At 34.1% G+C, this 19,903-nt stretch overlaps 1 protein-coding gene across 3 annotated transcripts in view; it reads left to right on the forward strand.

Moving 5' to 3' along the window:
- ltn1 (listerin E3 ubiquitin protein ligase 1) overlaps nucleotides 1–15,121 on the forward strand; it is a 39,434-nt gene extending 24,313 nt beyond the window's left edge. For all 3 annotated transcript variants that reach the window (XM_073914694.1, XM_073914693.1, XM_001340364.8), the window contains exons 22-30: nucleotides 1,306–1,519; nucleotides 2,924–3,161; nucleotides 5,738–5,818; nucleotides 7,791–7,977; nucleotides 8,256–8,412; nucleotides 11,892–12,112; nucleotides 12,183–12,377; nucleotides 14,006–14,173; nucleotides 14,598–15,121. In XM_073914694.1, the coding sequence (XP_073770795.1) occupies nucleotides 1,306–1,519; nucleotides 2,924–3,161; nucleotides 5,738–5,818; nucleotides 7,791–7,977; nucleotides 8,256–8,412; nucleotides 11,892–12,112; nucleotides 12,183–12,377; nucleotides 14,006–14,173; nucleotides 14,598–14,660 (1,524 nt within the window). In that variant the 3' untranslated portion in view covers nucleotides 14,661–15,121. The remainder of the gene's footprint in view (nucleotides 1–1,305; nucleotides 1,520–2,923; nucleotides 3,162–5,737; nucleotides 5,819–7,790; nucleotides 7,978–8,255; nucleotides 8,413–11,891; nucleotides 12,113–12,182; nucleotides 12,378–14,005; nucleotides 14,174–14,597) is intronic.
- The last annotated feature ends 4,782 nt before the right edge of the window (nucleotides 15,122–19,903 follow it).

The following is a 19,903-nucleotide window of genomic DNA, read 5'->3' on the forward strand; positions in this document are numbered from 1 at the left end:
CTAGCGGTCATCGTCCTTGTACTAACCTCCATCATCGTAAGCTACTTGTTTTTCAGTCTGTTTCATTACTCCGTTTGTTAGATGATTGCTCCAACTTTCGTTTGCAGTCTGAAACACGTCAAATGCATAAAATGTCCAATTCACGCCACTGGATTTCTAATCCACTCTTTGCATTGACTTCACATGTAAATCACTCGCGCTTCATCTGCGTCTGCTTGCTGCACAGGCTGCAAAAATCTCACCCACTATCATGTAATGTTTGAATTGTGAGGGCGTGGGTGAGATGTCATTTTTCGAGAAACACTCAAATACATCACATGCACTGCATGTGTAATGTCTGTAAGTCATGTAAAACAATTAATAGCAAACTGAAATAAATATAATATGATTATATGGTTTGGATGTTTTATGAGACTATTCACGTTTTTTTTTTGCGCCTATTTTGCATTTAATTAATAATTTTGCAGGATCGCAAAAATGTGTGACTTGTTGATTTTTTTTGTTGGATTCAGCGATCGCAGAATCGCGAAAAACTAGGGGTCTGATTAAATAAACCACTGTGATCAGTGTTAAATTTAGTTTCCTTTAGAATTTATAGTAAAATATTTGTTGATTTGCAAAATAGCTCTTGCTTTAAACCTTTTCATATGAAAATATTGTCTTAAGCGAAAGCACTTATTAAAGCTTATTATGAAGGGAAAGTGACATCGTTTTCTGTACCTTACGTGGCTGGGGGAATTTATTTCAGTTCATTTTAAAGCAAATTGTGGTACAGAAACAAAATTATCACAATATTAATGTTAAAAATAAGCTAATTGGGGCTTTCATAAATCAAATAAATGAAATATTACCTAAATAAAATTGCAATAAAGTATTTGGATTACACAAAAAACATGATGGAAAGATACATTGTCTATATAACTATATATTTGTATGAGTTCATAATTTAACCTATAAGTTGTGATCCATGATAATAAAGGATGCATTATTAAAACAATAATGAAAAGATGAAAGAAAAAATGACTTTGGACTCCAATAGCCACAATTAAAAAAGAACTCATAAATATGAATACATTTCAATTGTAAGCTGCTTTTCTTCTTCTTCACCTTCTTAAATGATGTTGTAAGGTCTCAGATATTGTAAGTTACAGAACTATATTTTGAAAAAAAAAAAAACTAATGTAATTTCTGTAGTTTCTAAATATAAGTAATCAGCCCTACTTCGAGAACCTCGCAGCATACAGCTGACACTCTCAGTTAATGTTGTTTCTACTCAAGAGTCATGCTGGATTGTCTTTTCCTCAGACTGCCAGTGAAAACAGCGCTGTGTTCTGGAATCCTTGGGTGCAGCTGTTTGTATGCACAAACTGTGAGCTGATTGTTAGGCTGAGTGAGTTTTTCACATCGCCCCCTGCTGGTGTGTTGGAGCAGCTTCCAGCAGAACTGAGCTCCGAGTGGAAGGAGTTCTTTCAGGAGGGGATTCACAACCTTCTGCTCCCGCTGCTTATTAAGATCCCCAGTGAGTTGGCATTACAAGATCCTTAGACTTATATTTAGTACTATACAGTAGTTTGGGATTGGTATGACATTTAATACTTTAAAATCCTAAAATGTTCAACAGAGTTTCTAATTTGTTAAAATATATATTTTTTAAAAATATATCCAGATATAAAGTATACCAAAAATGTTATACATTTTATTAAAATATGTTTTATCTTTATATATACAGTCAAGCGTGAAATGAATATACCCCTGGCAAATTTGGATTTAAAATTTATTTTATTCAACCAGCAAGTTTTGTTTTTTTTTGGACAGGAAATGACTCTGGCTTCTCCTAAAAGATAAGACGATGTGCAAGAGGTGTCATTGTGGAAAAAATATATTTCTCACCTTTATTTACATTAGTAAAAAAAAAAAAAAAGAATTTGCAAAAATGTAAGAATTTGCCAGGGTTATGAATAAAGTGTACTAATTATATTTATTTAAAAAACAATAAAAAAACATTAAAATATGTACCTATGTATTATTTATTTATTTACAGGGGTTGGTAATAAAAATCTACAAATTTTACAACTATCGCTGTCATGAAGAAATTTGCATTTCCTCTTTGATCCCTGAATAGGGAATTTTAAACTGTAAAAGCTGTAAAAGTTAAAGTAAAAAATTTTATTAAATAAAAAAATAAAAACAACTTTTAGTAAAATAAATGAAAATTCAATAAAAAAAATAATAACTAAATAAAAAACATAAATAAAAAACAAATTTAAATAAAATTGAATAAAAAAACTTAAATAAATAAATAAACACAAAAATTAATAAATAAAAAACATAAAAACAAATTTAAATAAAATAAAAGTTGTGCAGGATTTTAGTGTAAATATTTCTTTAGGCTTCAGCTCTCATTTGCTATTGAGTTTTTCACATTTCAAAGCTTCACAATGGATTTGATAAATATAATAATTTTTCAAATCAGTAAATGTATTATTAATCAGACAAAAATACAAATATATGCACAAAAACGCTGAAAAACAGTATGAAATGGATAAAATGTGTCAATGTAAACCTAAAACAAAAATATGTCTCAGAATAAATCAGATCTGACCTTTAAAGATAATCTCTGTAGAGTACATTAAAAGACAATTTAATGTGTGATTATAATAATAAAACTTCTGAAACATTATTTGACCATATATAGTTATACATTATAGTTAACAAATTATCTGATTTTATTACAGTAACAATAGTTTAACAATAGCTACTGAGAGAGAGAAATGATGTCAGTGCCTGTTGTCTTGTCAGCCAGTAGGCATTGTGACTCATTCTTACTATTGAAAAATAAAAATATTTTTTTTACACCATTCTATCTAACAGAAACCTGATTTCTGGTGGTTAACAGGCTACTAAAATGTCAAACTTTTCTCAGTGGACTTTCCAGATCCAGATGACCCTATGTTCCCCCTACCAGTGTTGAGGGCGGTGGGGGAGGCTCTCACCTACATCCCTGTGGAGCTGCTCACTCAGAATAAACTCCCTCCTCGCTTTGTAGCCGACCAGAAGAGTAGCCTGTCTGAGCCCCTGCAGACCCTTCTGAACAGCCTCTCACCCCTGCTGCTCTTCAGAGCCCGACCACTGCAGCTCGCCGTCTACCACATCCTGAACAAGTACAGACCCTTTACCTCTCACTATATCTTCACAATATATATGCTTAAATCCATCATATACTGCAAGATATACTGTTAATAAGGTTATTTAGGTTCAAAAAGCTAACATGTCAACTTCGCTTGCCTATTGCATGTTGTTTGAAATCTAAACTTTCTAAAAGCTGCATGATTTATTTATCGTAAGATTGCCCTCTTGTTTTAAACTTTCATGCGATCTCATTACATTACAACATCCGTCATTGGTATAATAACAGTGGCGCATTCAAATCTGCATTTGCATCTGCATTTGCTGTTTCAAAAAGTTTAATTATTCTAAGTACTGAGAAGCAGTAAAATTTTGAAAGTTACCACACTTCAATTTAAAGGGATAGTTCACCCAAAAATTCAAAATTTTTCATCAGTTATTCACTATCCACTTGTTTCAAACCTGTTTGAGGTCCTTTCTTCTGTTAATTGCAAAGGCATATGTATTGAAGAATGCTGGGAAAAAAGAGGGTTTAGAACCACTTGTGAACACAGTGACAGTAAATAGTGAGAAAACTTTCATTTTTGGGTGAACTATCTCTTTAAATTTGTATCAGTGTCTTTGTTACACCCCAATAAGTGGCAACAAGGAACTGTTTATAACATTTTTGACTCTGAATTATTTGTTTGACAGATTTGCTCAAAATTACTGATTTGTCGAGTTCTAAAACAACACAAACAAACAAAACAAAAGTCTTCATCAGTTATTAAATTGTTTTATACATATGAGTGTTACAAATGTATTAATTGTATTTATTTAAAAATAATACATTTAGTTCTATAAAATATATGACATATTTACTTGTTTCTTTTGGAAGGAACAGAAAAGACAATTTTGTTTTGTTATTTGTGCAATTGCAGGCCATCCAAGATGTTGGTGTTTTTTGTGTGTTTTATTATTTAGCAGGACGTTAAAGAAACTTTTTAGCTGAAAATTAGTTCCTTACTGATTCATAAAATTCAAGTCAACGGCTACTGGTATATTGAAAGTTAAAACAAACAAAGAAACAAAAACACTCTTACTTTCAAAACAAAATGAATACCAAGGACTCTTGAGTCCTGATGCATGAAACTGAACATTAATTACAGCATTATTACATTTAAAGGTGCCAGTGGTGCATTGATTCAAAATGTTAAATCACTGTTTAATAAGGTAATATTTATCAAACATTCTCCTGAAATGGTTTTATATGCTTATTTATGAACAGAGGAATAACCTCTAAAATGAAAAGCCTTTGACTATATTTTGTAAATATTAAAATAATGTTTCATAATGTTTATTACTGTTCTTTCACTCAAGAATGGAATGTAGTACGAGTTGACTGATTCATAAACATATATTAAGCACTTATATTAAGCTTTTTACATGTGTTTGTTGTTTCATTAAAAATAGTTGACAAATACTGCAATATACATTAAATTACTGGAAGATACACTTAAACAGATCTTATCCTATATTTTGGAATGACGCTGAATACATATTTAATCTTTATATCCTGCATTTTGCATGATGACAAGCTGAAAACAGATAAGATGCATGACTGCCTGTATCACAGAAAGCTCTCTCGTTTTCAAAATAAAAGTCCCACATACAGTGCGTGTTTATTACAAATGTGGATAAGCTTTAAAAAAAAGAAAAATTATCATTGCTAAAATCTCCCTATAAAACATTGTGACCAAACAAACAGAGTCTGGGCCGTGCATATTATTAATCCTATGTGTAACGTAACAGTTGGTGTTTTGTCCTGATTGGCCTGTTTTTTATCATGATTTGTACTGAACTGTCTTTAATCTAACTGTGCCTAGGTTTATCCAGCTGTTGATTTTTCAGTTGATAAATTTTCAAGGTTACAACTCAAGCTTGATCTTCTTTAATCTTCTCCTCAAAAACAGAAAGCCACCAATATTTAGCTTGATTCGTAAATGATCCCTTTAACGTGATCATACTCCTTAAAGGTACAGTATCAAAAACAGCCTATTTAATATTAAAGAGTTTAGGAGAGGGTATAAAATTGTCACGTTGAACTAAATTACGTCTGTTTGCTGTTCAAGGAAACTTGTTTAACGTTATAATTAACTTTAGGGGAAAACTAAAACGCTAAGTGCAGAATTGTGCATTAAGGAGTCAGCATGTGTCTCACCACCTAGACATTATCTTTGTTTTCTACCTGTTTTGCAACGTCTGCAGAAACACTATAATGGACTTTCCTGTAAGTTGCTTTGGTGGGAAAGTGTCTGTCGAGAACATAATTGTAAATGTAATTGAAACGAATACTCCAAGGGACGGCCAGTTTTTTTTTTTTTTTTTTGCATAGCCTTAAGGTCATATTGTACGGAAGAAGTTTAATCCACAATGCGTTCCGCTTTGGGTTTATTAAATATGCTTCATTGAGAGCATGAGCCTCTGGGAGGGAAATGGTTTTATATTCCTCGGGTTGGCTGAGATCTGCTGTGTGCTGCTGCTGTTGTAATGCTGTGTCCATTACAAGCATCTCAGTGCTGACGTCAGATCGTCTCTGGAGAAATGGGACTGATGTGTTTGTGTTTTACAGGGTGATGCCTTTGTTGCCAGAGAGCGACAGTGAAAGTGCCAGCGCTAAATCTGAGGATGAGGATGGAGAAGAACCGTGCTTGTAAGATACACAGTGACATGTTTTGAGGCCCCCAAGAATCTGTCTTTCCAACTATCTAGCTAAACAGACACGCATACATTCATAGGCCTGCCACAATGTCTATTTTGTGTTGCATGATAAACCATATTATCGTCATTTTTAGACCATTTATGCCACTCATTATATAATGCCAGAATGACAATATAAGTTTATTCTTAAGAATATTTAATTGAATTATAATCAGTTAAACAATTGAATAATTTGGCATTGGAATCCTATATAAATACATTATAATGAAGGTTATCAAAAAAAAGTAAAAGAGGCTGCGATATCTGCTATTTTCAGTTGTCAGACACCCAGATGATTGCTATATACTATAGTAATCTGTATTAAATAGTATAGTGTTTTTTTTTTTAACTATGCTGACACCGATACCTCCAATAGAGATAGAGAGGCTCTGTGCAATAAGCTAAAATGCTAGAATTTGTTTTTATGTATGGGCAATATACATTGCTTGACCAAAAATGATTGAGGTTGTTAGAACACAGTCTCCATGCTAGATAAATAAAATCTAGCCCCAAATGCCAGATCCTGTTAGAAAATGTCTTTGTCTCTGGGTATCCAGACAACAAGCCAGCAGAGACACCCAATACCCAAATCTGTTAACCAATATTGAACAATTAACAATCTCCTATCTATGTAAGAGTTGACTGAGAAAGGTAGACAGGAGCAGAAGCAGGAGACAAAGTCATGATGATAAAGGAAGAGCAGAGTTTATTGAATAATCTTAGTTGTGTATGATTCAATGCTCAGACTTCGTCTGACCAGGATAAATCCAACAAGTGTAATAAGACCACAAGCAACAGCAATGGAAAATTACTGCTTCACAACATTGTCCAGAGACAATACAGACCTTGAAGTGGATACATTCTCTAATCTTTTACTCATGAAAACAAGTGTTGCTTGAATTCACACAATCATAAGGTTATAATAATATGAAAAAAAATTAAATTTTAAATAATAGGAAAATATTAATATTAACATATAAAAACATAATTAAATGACAGATAATAATCAAATCATTAACTGATAATCAATCAAATGTAGAATAAATTAATATAAACAAATTAAAATAAAACTCATCCCAAATGATTGGTTGCTTTCTTGAAACAACATGCACATGAGTTTACTACAAGGATTTTCAGATCCTTAGTTAGATTTTTGAGGTCATGTCCATTTGTTGTGTGGCAAGTCAATATATTGTTTATTGTGACAGGTCTATATATACATACACACATACATGTGTACACGCATACATTCATTCGTAATGTTGTTATTTATTTTAAGCTTATTTATTTATTTATTTATTTATCTTCAGCCTCCAAAAGTATTTTATCTAAATGGATACTGGTTGAATTCATATTTCGATTCATCCATTAATTAAGGTTTCTGCTGTTTTTAATATTTTGTCATCCTTCCATTCCCCCATATTTTTACTACTTTTTACAGTTATTTTTAGCTTTTAATTGAGTATTTATTTATATATTTTTAATTGTTATTATTTAGTTTTTTTTTTGTTTATTCGTTTTTATTTTTAAGATAATTGTACTGCTATGCATTAATGATTTTTAATTAATTTTAAATAAATTAAATTTAGTTTTGAGTTAATATTATGTAACGGATATAGAATAAGGTTATGTACATTTAATGAAAAGGAAAAATAATAAAATTAATAATTTGAATAAAATATTATCATGAAATGTAACACAGGGATTTACAGGGTTGTCATTTTGCAGTTATTTGTTTAAGTAATATAATATACATGATTTTTGTAATTAATTATTGTAATATGCATAACTAATTAATTATATTACAGTATAGAAATGGCAAACATCATGTAATATGTGCAGTTCTTTGTTTTTTATTTTTTTACTTTATTTATTTACTTATAATTGGTCATGTTTTATATCTTAGCCTATTCACTTCCCTCCAGGTCTCCTCCGGCAGCATTGATGAGCATCCTTTCCACCACAGAAGAGCTGCTGGAGAATATTCTAGGTGCTGTACAAGTGGGCGAGTTTGCAGTAGTGCAGCCGCTCAGCATGGAGCACTGCTGCATTCTGGGATACCTTCTGTCCTGGAAACTCCTCCTCGCCTTTTTCAAGGCTTCTTCTTCTCATGTGAGTGAAATATCAGTCAGAGTGCTCAAGAAAGCCATCAATCATCGCCTCGACCTTTCTGAAAGCCTTGCAGCAGAGGCATTCTCCAGGTTAAATGATGTGTCAAACGTGTCCGTCCCACGAAACAATTATTGAGTCATAATGTCATGGTTTTCATCTCTTCAGACCTTTCTGACCCTGAGTGAATGTGAAGAAAGGCCACACAACATATTTGTAGTGCAAGCAAGATGAAAAGTCTTTAGCAATGTGAAAATGTCTGTGTTTTTGTGTGTTTTCAGCTGCGAGCTCAGTACTCTCTGCATTTAAAGAAGAGCCGTTCTCTTCATAAACTCCTGCTCCATCTGTTTCGTCTGATGCCAGAGAGTCCGTCAATGCCGGGACAGTCAGCAGCGCCCAAAACCTTCTTCACCGAGAGTTTGTCTCTCTCTCCTGGAAGTATGTTGAAGAGATCATTTGTAACTGTGCATCTCATAATATATAATACACGATTACAGTGTTTATTAATGTCTGGAACAAGCTTTTATTCACTCATTAAAATATTTACTAGGTTGAAACATATTAACATGATAATTTATTAGTTTTAGTTAATTATAATTAATATTTACTTTCATTTTTGTTTTAATTGTTTTATTTTTTTGTTTAATTTAAACTAGATATAAATGAGAAATATACAGTTGAAGTCTGAATTATTAGCCCTCCTCATTTATTAGCCTCCCTGTATGTTGCTTTCACCAGTTTCTGTTTTTGGCAAACAATATTTTTTTCAACACATTTCTAAACATAATAGTTTTTGGTAATTAATTTCTAATAATGGATATCTTTTATCTTTGCCATGATGACAGTACATAATATTTTACTAGATAGTTTTCAAGATACTAGTATGCAGCTTAAAGTACATTTAAAGGGCTTAACTAGGTTAATTAGAGGAATTAGGCAAGTTAATTTGCATATTATCCATTAGTATCTCCTAAATCGTAGTATGTTGAAAAGACTATGCCAAAGTTTCCCGGATGGTTTACTATTTCCAGTAAAAATTTTAATTGTAGAACGGTCCATACTCTAACCGCTGATATTACCCACAGTATATTGTGAGTTGGACTTGAATTCGATTAGAACTACAAACGTGGATGAAAAGTGAAAATAAACTACAAACATGATGGATGCACGAGACCAACCGTAAAATTGAAGAGGCTTAGGTAAAGATGTTAATTAATATCTAGCCCACTGGAAAATATTTAATCTGCAACAACAATACTGAACTTATGTAAAGATGTGTTTAGATATTAACGTCTGAATGCAGAATTATCCAATGACCTGAGGAGATTTCTCAGCACCAGTTCGTTGATCAGTTGGTACCGGGACACACCAGAAATCATAAATTATTTTAGTTTTATATATCTTCCGAGTCTAAACTATCTTTTATTCTGAAAAATCTTTTATTTCGAAAAGTGACCATATTCTCGACCAACTACGAGATCAACTACAGGAGATTTGAAATAGCGGCGGCCATTCACATATCACATCTTTTCCGTGTGCAAAGCTCATTTTACCAATGGAGGAACCGTACAACATGCTTCCAGTTGAAAACAGTTATGTCGGGTGACAAGAACTGACGATCAGCTTCACATTTTGTATGGAAAATGCACATTTTGGTATACTAATTATCTCAGACAAACACTGCAGTGCTTTGAAATTTTTTTCATTTATAAAACTTCTATCAGGGCGACGCAGTGGGTAGCACATTCGCCTCACAGCAAGAAGGTCGCTGGGTTGCTGGTTCGAGCCTCGGCTCAGTTGGCGTTTCTGTGTGGAGTTTGCATGTTCTCCCTGCGTTCGCGTGGGTTTCCTCCGGGTGCTCCGGTTTCCCCCACAGTCCAAAGACATGCGGTACAGGTGAATTGGGTAGGCTAAATTGTCCGTAGTGGATGAGTGTGTGTGTGTGTGAATGAATCTGCTGCGTAAAAAATTGCTGGATAAGTTGGCGGTTCATTTCGCTTTGGCGACCCCAGATTAATAAAGGGACTAAGCCGACAAGAAAATGAATGAATGAATGAACTTGTATCAGAGATGCAGCAATACTTTGTCACTTGTCATCCTTTGAGAAAATGGTTAATGGTCACCTAGCAGCCTGCCCCTCTCCCTCCCCGGGCTTCGGAAAAATTGTTGAGCGGTCCACGGTGTCAAAAAGGTGGAGGACCACAGCTGTAGATAATCAAAAAAAAAATATTGCTTAAGAGGGCTAATAATATTGACCTTAAAATGTTTTTTATCAATTTTTTAATTAAAATTATTTTATTCTAGCTGAAATAAAACAAATTTCTCCAGGGCCCGGTTTTTTAAAAGGTTTAATCCGGATAAAATTGATCCGGATTTAGTAATCCTGTTTTTGCGATCCGTGATCACGTAATCCAGCTTACTTTTTGAGCCAGTTTTTCAAAGCAACATCAGATTGGATCAATCTGATCCGGATAGGAACTTTTCAGGATCACTAAATCTGGATTACCAGTGCTCAATCACAATGTATATAAATAGATATGCCTGTGTGAAGAGCAACAACTAGAATAGCCAGTGTGGGGTCAATAAAACTTTATTTTTATTTGAAATGAAAACTAAGAAAATTTTATAAATAATAAAATAATAAATAATAAAAACAAGAAAAACCCCAACCCATCCTCTTCCAGCAGTCCGCTCATCTGAGACCTACAACACTGTACATTGAGGATATTTATAATAAGTTTCAAATATAGATGTAAATAAGAAAGAGCAGCTTGTCTGAGCGCAGCCTTTAGGAGGCGGATCTCGAGTCTGGTCTTGGTTTGATGCAGTTTGGTCCGAGTCAGTTGTTCTCTGCCAGGTGAAGCTGTGCTTCTGCCCTTTCAGTCTCTTTTTGCAATTGTTGAAAGAGATTTCTAAAATCAGTGATTGCCATTCTTTGCATTTTTTTTTTTTTTTGGTTATTCTGTAATTATTGCATGCATCACTAATACATATTCTAAAAACAAAAATATTTTCCATTGTGATGAATATATATATCAATTATTGACAGAATAAAATGTATTGTTTTGGTAAATTTTGACAGCTGTTTGGGGGATTATTTTATGAGGCCAAACTCTTTCTATTTTGCTGTAGGCCTATACTGAAAGGCTAAATACATTAAAGCCAATAATCACTATAGCCTGACAGATGAACAAATAAAATTAAAACCTTATAAATCAATAGTATATCTCGTAAGATACTGTGTGATCCAAAAATAGTATTATTTAATACAATTTTTAAGTTTTTATTACATTTTTTGCATGAAATCCACGCTAAATCCACCCTTCTAATAGGATCAGTTTAATCCAGGTTTTTTGGATCAAAGTGATCCAAATCCTACAAAAAAGGTCTGAAAAATCCAAACTAAAGGTTTGATCCAGATCAAAACCAAGATTAGATTACGTGATCTAATCCGATTAGGTAATCCGGTTTTCCTTTTGAAAAACCCATTTTCAAGATTTGATCCAATCCCTTATCCAAAATCCTAGTGGATTACTTTTGAAAAACCGGGCCCTGCAGATAAAATATTATACGAATTACTGAAATTGCTAAATTCCTGACAGCATTTACTCAACGTTAAATGTTTCAAACTTTTGAGTTTCTTTCTTCTGTGGAACTGAGAAGATATTTTGATTTTTTTTGATATTTGATATATTTTGAAGAAAGCTGAAAACCTATTGGTTTTCACAATATTTATTTTTCCTACGGGTGACTGGGGGTCAGTGGATACAGGCTTTCAGCTTTCTTCAAAATATCTTCTCTTGCTTTCAACAGAAAACATTTGGGTGAACTATCCCTTTCATTTATTTTACACCACCAATGAAGTACCCTATTTCTCTGATATCTGACATCTATATTTGATGGTGTGTCTTTTGTAGAAACTGAAAATCTACAGTTTGAGGTTTCTCATCTGGCCTGCTCTGTCTACTACGGTGCGTTAAAAGACCTGCCCGCAATGGTGCGTCTGTGGTGGAACAGCCAAGAGAAACGCATCTTCAGCATAGTGGATAAATTCACCAGCAAGTACGTCAGCGGCATTTTGTCTGCACAGGAGATCAGCTCAGTGCAGTCCAGCACCGTGACCTTTGAGAACATGACGGTGAGTTCAGGGTTTCAGAAGTGCTATGTGTTCAAGTGTGCTGTGATCTGACGTGTGTTGTCTTCATCAGGTGAAAGCGCGTTCAGCCACGCGGGAGGTGATAGCGACGTACTCTGTGGAGGATGTTTTCATTGAGCTGGTGATTCAGCTGCCGCAGAACTATCCTCTGGGCTCCATCTTAGTGGACAGTGGGCGGAGAGTGGGCGTGGCTGTGCAGCAGTGGCGCAATTGGATGCTGCAGCTTAGCACATACCTTACTCACCAGGTACAACCAATAGAAATGCTCTCAGGTAATTTGCAAAATTAAAACAGTGATCCATTTAAAGGTAAAGCATGTAAGTTTGACACCCAGTGGTGAACTAGGTATTGCATTCCTGGATCAAAACACGTCATCGAAGATTAAGGACCAACAGGAGTGTGCCTAACTATCGAGCCTAAAGGCTGATTTAAATCCTGTTCTAAATAGAAGCAACGGCTCCCCATAGAAGTAATATTTTCATATTAAAAGGAGTTGTTGTCCCAACCAATACCTGGAATTTATATTTTAGAAACGACTTCTATTTTTTTGCAGCTGAACAACAGAAAACTTTATCAGTGATGACCTCAAGTACACCTGTGTCTTTTATTCAGTGTTAAATGCTAATAATGTGAGTTTGAATGCTATTTTACATGACATGTATAGCCATACTACTGAAAGCAGCAGCAGATACAGTTAAGGTCAGAAATTATTAGACCCCCACTGAATTTTTGTTTCTTTTTTAAATATTTCCCAAATGATGTTTAACAAAGCAAGGACATTTTCACAGTATGTCTGATTATATTTTTTCTTCTGGAGAAAGTCTTATTGGTTCTATTTCTGCTAGAATTAAAGCAGTTTAAATTTTTTTTAAAAACATTTTAAGGTCAGTATTATTAGCCCCTTTAATTTTTTTAATAGTCTACAGAAAAAAAGCAGAAAATCAAACCAGGTATTTGAGAAAATTCACATTATTCTAACTTTTTTTTGTCCTTGCAACAAATAATTTCATTTACAGTCCAGTTTTACATGTATATACTTTGTGCAAATTATTATATATAATAAATGGATAATATCTAGGTGTTAAACTGGAACATACCATTAAACATAACCTTGACCCCTATAGATATATTCTTTTTTATACCAAACACTTTCTCAGGTAAGAACATAATGTAAAGGATATACAAGGCATGCAAGAACATATTGTAAAATAAAGTGCAACCATTTATACTTTCAGCCAGTCATTTTTATTAATAACAGTAATTAGAGCATAATTAACATTATTTTTGAAATATGAAATGTCAAATCTGTTATTAAAATATGTATTTTTGTTAAAATAATAATACTTTGAAATTATTTTTTAAAAATTTCCCCACGTTTATATTCGTCTAGAATTTCCTGAACACTTTTTAAAACCATTATAAATGTTTGCTTCATCAGTTGAAGATAAAATAACTGAGGGTAGAGCTAAATTCCCTGTGTGATTTTTGATTAATGTAAGTGTAGTATCAGTAATCTTCAGAATCAGTCGGCCCAATAATTGACTCTGTTTTCAATAAAGTTTCAAATGTTTGCTGAATGCTCCTGCAGAATAAGCATAAAACTCCAGTAGAAAACTGCTGCTCCATCTTTCTTACTTGTCGCCAAAGGCAACCGCGTAATAATAACTTAAAACAGTCCAATACAAAACAGCACAAACCATCGCTAATAAATAGGTGGACAAAAATCAACAAATGTCCCCATAAACTAAACATATCAGCTTATGTATTTCAAGCATTTGAATAATAGATAATGAATAAATTGCAATATATTCTTAAAGTATGAAGAACAACTGAAAATGTCCAAACTAATTGAGGCAATGTGCTTGTGTTTGCTAGAATGGTAGTATACTGGAGGGTCTGTCGCTGTGGAAGAACAATGTTGACAAGCGTTTTGAGGGGGTGGAGGACTGTATGATCTGCTTCTCTGTCATTCATGGATCCAATTACTCGCTGCCAAAGAAAGCTTGCCGTACCTGCAAAAAGAAGTTCCACTCCGCCTGTCTAGTGAGTGCCACACACACACACACACACACACACACACACACACACACACACACACACACAATATCATGCTCTGCCATCGTTCTTATTTTTAGATGAATGTTTGTAAAACAGATCAGTCTTGATGTTTTAGGAACATACATCGGTTAAAGTGAACATGAAACTCATTCTGCTTCTGTAATTCAGAATATTCAGCTGAATTCACACAGTAATCAGACTCAATTGTAATGTTCATACTGATATCAAAGCCCTGTAGAAGGTCACCGGTGCACTTGAAATTGAATCATTTCCCCTATACAGTCTTTCTCCATTTATTGCTTTAATTCTGCAGATGTTTCAGTATCAGCAAAAACACGCAGCCTTGAATGTTCTCAAGCGCTTCTCGTTCCTCACTGACCGCTTGTTTCCATTTCCTTTCATTCCACAGTATAAATGGTTCACGTCTAGCAACAAATCCACGTGTCCTCTTTGCCGAGAGACTTTCTTCTAAACTCTGTCTCCATGGACACCGATAATAGGTGAATGACGTCCTCGGCGAACAGCTGACTCGGAGAGAAACGCTCGGTTGGTTTGTTTGTACATATTGGTTTTGCTGCGCTGCAAATTACTGTGGCCTTTTAGTTTTGAACTGAAGTGTTCAACAACTCCGCAAACAATGAAACAAATAAACAGTCTGATTTTCAGAAAACATTGCACCCAACTGGAGAAAAGGAATCTTGGCAAGAGACTGAAGAGTGAATAAGCATTTGCATTAATGGCCTTAAAAGAAGAGTTCATTGTAATATGGACGTTTTGTCATTATTTACTCATCCTTGTGTCATTCCAAACAGTTTCATGCTATTTTTATCAGGTAAAGCAACAGAATTTTGAAGGATCCTGACATTTCTCCACAACAGCATCTGTCAAGCTTCCAAAAACAAACAAACATAAAAGTAGATTGTATAAATTTTATGTGATTTGTCATGGCTTGTTATTTTCTCAAGACATTTTTTAAAACACAAATTACACTTGGAAAGCTGGGATTGATAAATTAATCACATCACAAAATGTTCATTTTTGAGTGTTTAAATTATATTTAAAAAAATTAGTTCAACTAAAAATTCTGTTCTGTCTAAAAAATCATTCTGTTGTTCATTTTCAACTCTGATTTTGTTCCAAAAGTCTGAGACTCATTTCACTTCATTCATCTTTGAAATACAAATAAAGATATTGGTATCACTTTATTTTGATGGTTCTTTTAACTCATTTTGTTGAATTTAAGTTACATTGCATCAACATGCCAACTAATTCTCATTAGATTATAAGTAGACTGTTAGATTAGGGTTAGGGTTAGTGCAGGGGTGCCTAAACTCATGGGCCAGTGTCTTGCATAGTTTAGCTCCAACTTTCTTCAACACACCTGCCCGGAAGTTTTGAGTATACCAAGAACGAGCTTGATTAGCTGGTTCAGGTGTGTTAACTTGGGGCTAGAACCAAAATAGGAATGACACTGGCCCTCCAGGACTGAGTTTGGACACCCCTGGGTTAGTGTAAGTTTCTTATAGTCTGTTAAATGTCTGTGGACAGCTGATATTAAGCAGACTGACTACTAATACTTAAATAAGAAGTAATTGGGATGCAGTTGCTATGCAACTTTTATTCAACAAAATGGGCAGAAAGGACCATCAAAATAAAGTGTTAACAAGATATTTTAGATTAAAATCAGAGAGCTCTCTTTTCCTTCATAGACAGCAATGGTTCAGAGACGTTCAAAGTTCAGAATAGCAACCGAAACATTTTCAAAACATTCTATCTGACTTCAGTGGTTCAACTGTAATCAAACAAACTCCCAAGAACACGTTTGTGTGCCAAACTAATTTTGTTATTGTCTATATTCAGCAACCAACATGCAAGCGTTGTATTGAATATTGTAAACTCGCACCATGATCACATTGGTACACAAAGTGTCACACAAAAGTACTCTTGGAGAATATTTATTATTTATCTGATTGAACCACTGAAGTCACATGAAATGTTTTTAGTTTCTTTACTGGACTACAATCTCATGACCGTCTGTGGAGGGTGAAAGAGCTCCAGGATTTCATCTAAAATATCTTTATTTTTGTTCTGAAGTTTGACGAAAGCCTTGGGGGATTGGAACAACATGAGGGTGAATAACTAATAACAGAACAAAATTTTTGGGTGAACTAACCCTTTGATTGTCAGAGGTGAGTCGATGGGTTATCACATATAAGGTTGCATAAATTTGCCATTCACATACAGATTGATTTCTGGGGAAATCTAACAGCTCATAGCTGATGTGGAAAGTAATAAATAAACAAATGAATATGGGACCATATGAATGAGCTGTGTAGAAAGTAGTTGTGGCTTTTAATCCCAGTTTGATGATATTTTGTATAATGACACACAGTGCTGTATGCAGCAGAGTTTTCTGCTTGCTTTGATCTTTAGTTGTCATGGGTTGTGTAATACGACTCGATCTGTGCTCCTGAAATACAGATGTTTATCGTACTTTTAGCCTCGCTGTTTGTCATAAGTCATTTTGCGTAATCTACTTCTGTCAATCACTCAACCTGTGCACATTGTCATGGTATCGGCTTATCTGTTGAAGCTTTTGGGTTAAGCAAGGTTAACTGTGGTTTGCATTGACACCGGGAAGGCATGCATTAAAGAATAATTACAGAGGCAAAAAAAGGCTGGTGATCAAAGCACTTCTAAATCCATCTGCTACTCGGATATTAATATTTAATAGACATTCCCACAGACGAGCCACATGTATTGCATGCTGCAGAACACTACCTGAAACAAATATGAACAAAACCATGTGTCTCCTCTAGCCATGTTTAAAATTTAAACTCGTTCATGTTATTGAAGCTTTTGTAAGTATATGACAAGTGCGACAGGAAATGCCTTTGATCTTCAATCCCATATGGCTGTGGGCTTCCTCTAGACAAGTGTGACCAAGCGGTTTACACATTATGCTCACAACCTATGACCATAGACAAGGATTTACTGGAGTACTTTGACAGAAATAATAGACATAATACGTTACATATTATGAGATTTGTGTCTTTAGTCATATTACATTGTAGTTAAATAGTTGTAATCAATATTTAGCACTGTTTATGACAATCTTACACAAATCACAAATATCGAAATGGAAGTTCAACCAAAACTTTCAATTAAGTTAATATTACTCACTCCTGTGTCATTCTCTCCCCCTGAGGCTTTTTTATCTTTACAAGACAAATTAACATTTTTTTTAGATGAAATCTGAGAGTTCCCACTTCATAGACTGCAGTGATCCAGACTCAAAACAGACATACAGTACATCCGGAAAGTATTTATAGTGCTTTGCTTTTTCCAAATTTATGTTACAGCCTTATTACAAACTGGATTAAATTTATTTATTTATTTAAAATTCTACACACAATACCCCATAATGACAATGTGAAAAAAAATATATATTTTTTTAATTGTTGAAAATTTTATAAAAATCAAAAAGTTGAAAAATCACATGTACATAAGTATTCACAGCCTTTGCTCAGTATTTTGTTGATGCACCTTTGGCAGCAATTACAGCCTCAAGTCTTTTTGAATATGATGCCACAAGCTTGTCATGCCTGTCTTTGGGAATTTTTGCTTCATTCCTCTTTGCAGTACCTCTCACGCTCTTTCAGGTTGGATGGGAAGTGATGGTGTACAGCCATTTTCAGATCACTCCAGAGATGTTTAATAGGATTTGAGTCTGGGCTCTGGCTGTGCTCATAGGAACTTTAAGAGCAGCAGAAATTTTTCTGTAACCTTCCCCAGCCTTGTGCCTCAAGACAATTCTGTCTCGTGGTCTACAGACAATTCCTTTGTCTTCATGCTTGGTTTGTGCTTTGACATGCACTATCAACCCTGGGATGCCTTTTCAAATCATGTCCAATTAACTGAATTTACCACAGGTGAACTCTAATTAAGTTGCTGAAACATCTCAAGAATGATCAGTGGAAACAGAATGTACCTGAGCTCAATTTAGAGCTTCACGGCGAAGGCTGGGAACATTTGCGTACATGGGATTTTTCAAGTTTTTTATTTGTAATAAATTTGCAACAACTTCAAAAAAAATCTCTTTTTTACATTGTTATAATGGGGTATGTGTGTAGAATTTTGAGGAAATAAATGAATTTAATCCATTTTAGAATAATAACATAAATAAAATGTGGAAAAGTGAAGCGCTATGAATACTTTCCGGATGCACTGTATGCCTTCAGTGGTTTGTTTATAATACTTTGTGCATAAATAAAAGAAAAATGAATTACTTTATTACAGTTTCTTCTCCTTAGTGTCAGTACAGGGCATGCGTTTAAATGTTACTCCTCAGATGCACCAGCCTCCACCGCGGTGACTGAAGCTCTGCACAAGACTTTTGGCCAGCGGAGAAATTAAAATGGTCGTGCCCAACTGAGACTGGTTCTCTCAAGGTTTTTTTTCTTCACTCCCATCAGGTGAAGTTTTTTTTCCATCTCTGCTGTCGCCACTGGCTCGCATGGTTCAGGATTGGTAGAGCTACGCATCGATGAATTGCTCTTCAGTGTTTGAACTCTCAGTAATGATTAAATCACACTGAACTGAGCTAAACTGAACTGAACTTAAACACTAAAAACTGAACTACCCTGATCCAGTTACTATGACCATTTATGTGAAGCTGCTTTGACACAATCTACATTGTAAAAGCGCTATACAAATAAAGCTGAATTGAATTAAATTTCAATCAGAGGAAGTGGCCTATGGCAAGCTGGCAAATATAACACTGCCAAAGTTGAGGATAACGCATTCCACAGTAATGTGTTACTGTATTCTAATAACATTTTTGAGGAACACATTAACATAGCCAACTACATTACATTAAATTGTGTAATATTGTGTAATTTGATTACAGTTCATAAAGTAAATGTAATTGCGTTATATAACAAATATAGTTTTTAGAAGGAAAAAATGCTTCTTTTAAGCGTTCTATGACAACACTCGTCACCAAGGAGGACACCAGTGCTCAAAAACACTGCGGCCCAACTCAGCTCAAACAGGCTAAATGGAATTTTTGTGCAGGATTGGGAGTGAAGGTATCTTCTGAATGAAGAGAAGTGTAACTGCTTATAGGGCCTTTCACATATTATGTCTTTTGCACTTTGTATGGAATATACACATTGCGGTAGACTTTTTACCTAAGACAAACACAGAAAAATGCCACTGCAGTGTTTGAGTGTTCTATGTCAAGCTGCTATGATCAACCCATTGTGATTCTTTTCAGTGAATATTAAATTATTAAAAGAGCTGCAGTTTATTTAGCATTTTTATAGGTATATTTATATGTTTTAAAAGTAACCTAAAAGTAAAGTAATAAGTTATCTGATTACTTTTTCCAATAAGTAATTAGAAATGTAATCAGATTACAATTGGTTAAATACAAATGTGCATGAAAACTGTGAGCTATTATTGTTTTATATATAATGTAATAAGATTAGAATTAAAAAAAAATAAAAAATACATATTTTTAAATGCCAATTTATTATAAAATATGCTAAAAAACAAACAAAAAAACAATGGAAATCTGTTAAAACTTGATTTAAATTAAATAGCATATAGGCAAATAACAAACTGGCCAGCTCATTTCCTCAGTCAGAATTTGTCCATTTAAATAATAAAAGCCTTCTTTTGTTGATTCTTCTTCTTAAAGCCTTCTTCTAT

The sequence above is a fragment of the Danio rerio genome, chromosome 10, assembly GCF_049306965.1.
Source record: "Danio rerio strain Tuebingen ecotype United States chromosome 10, GRCz12tu, whole genome shotgun sequence".
In the NCBI taxonomy this organism is placed as follows: Eukaryota; Metazoa; Chordata; class Actinopteri; order Cypriniformes; family Danionidae; genus Danio; species Danio rerio.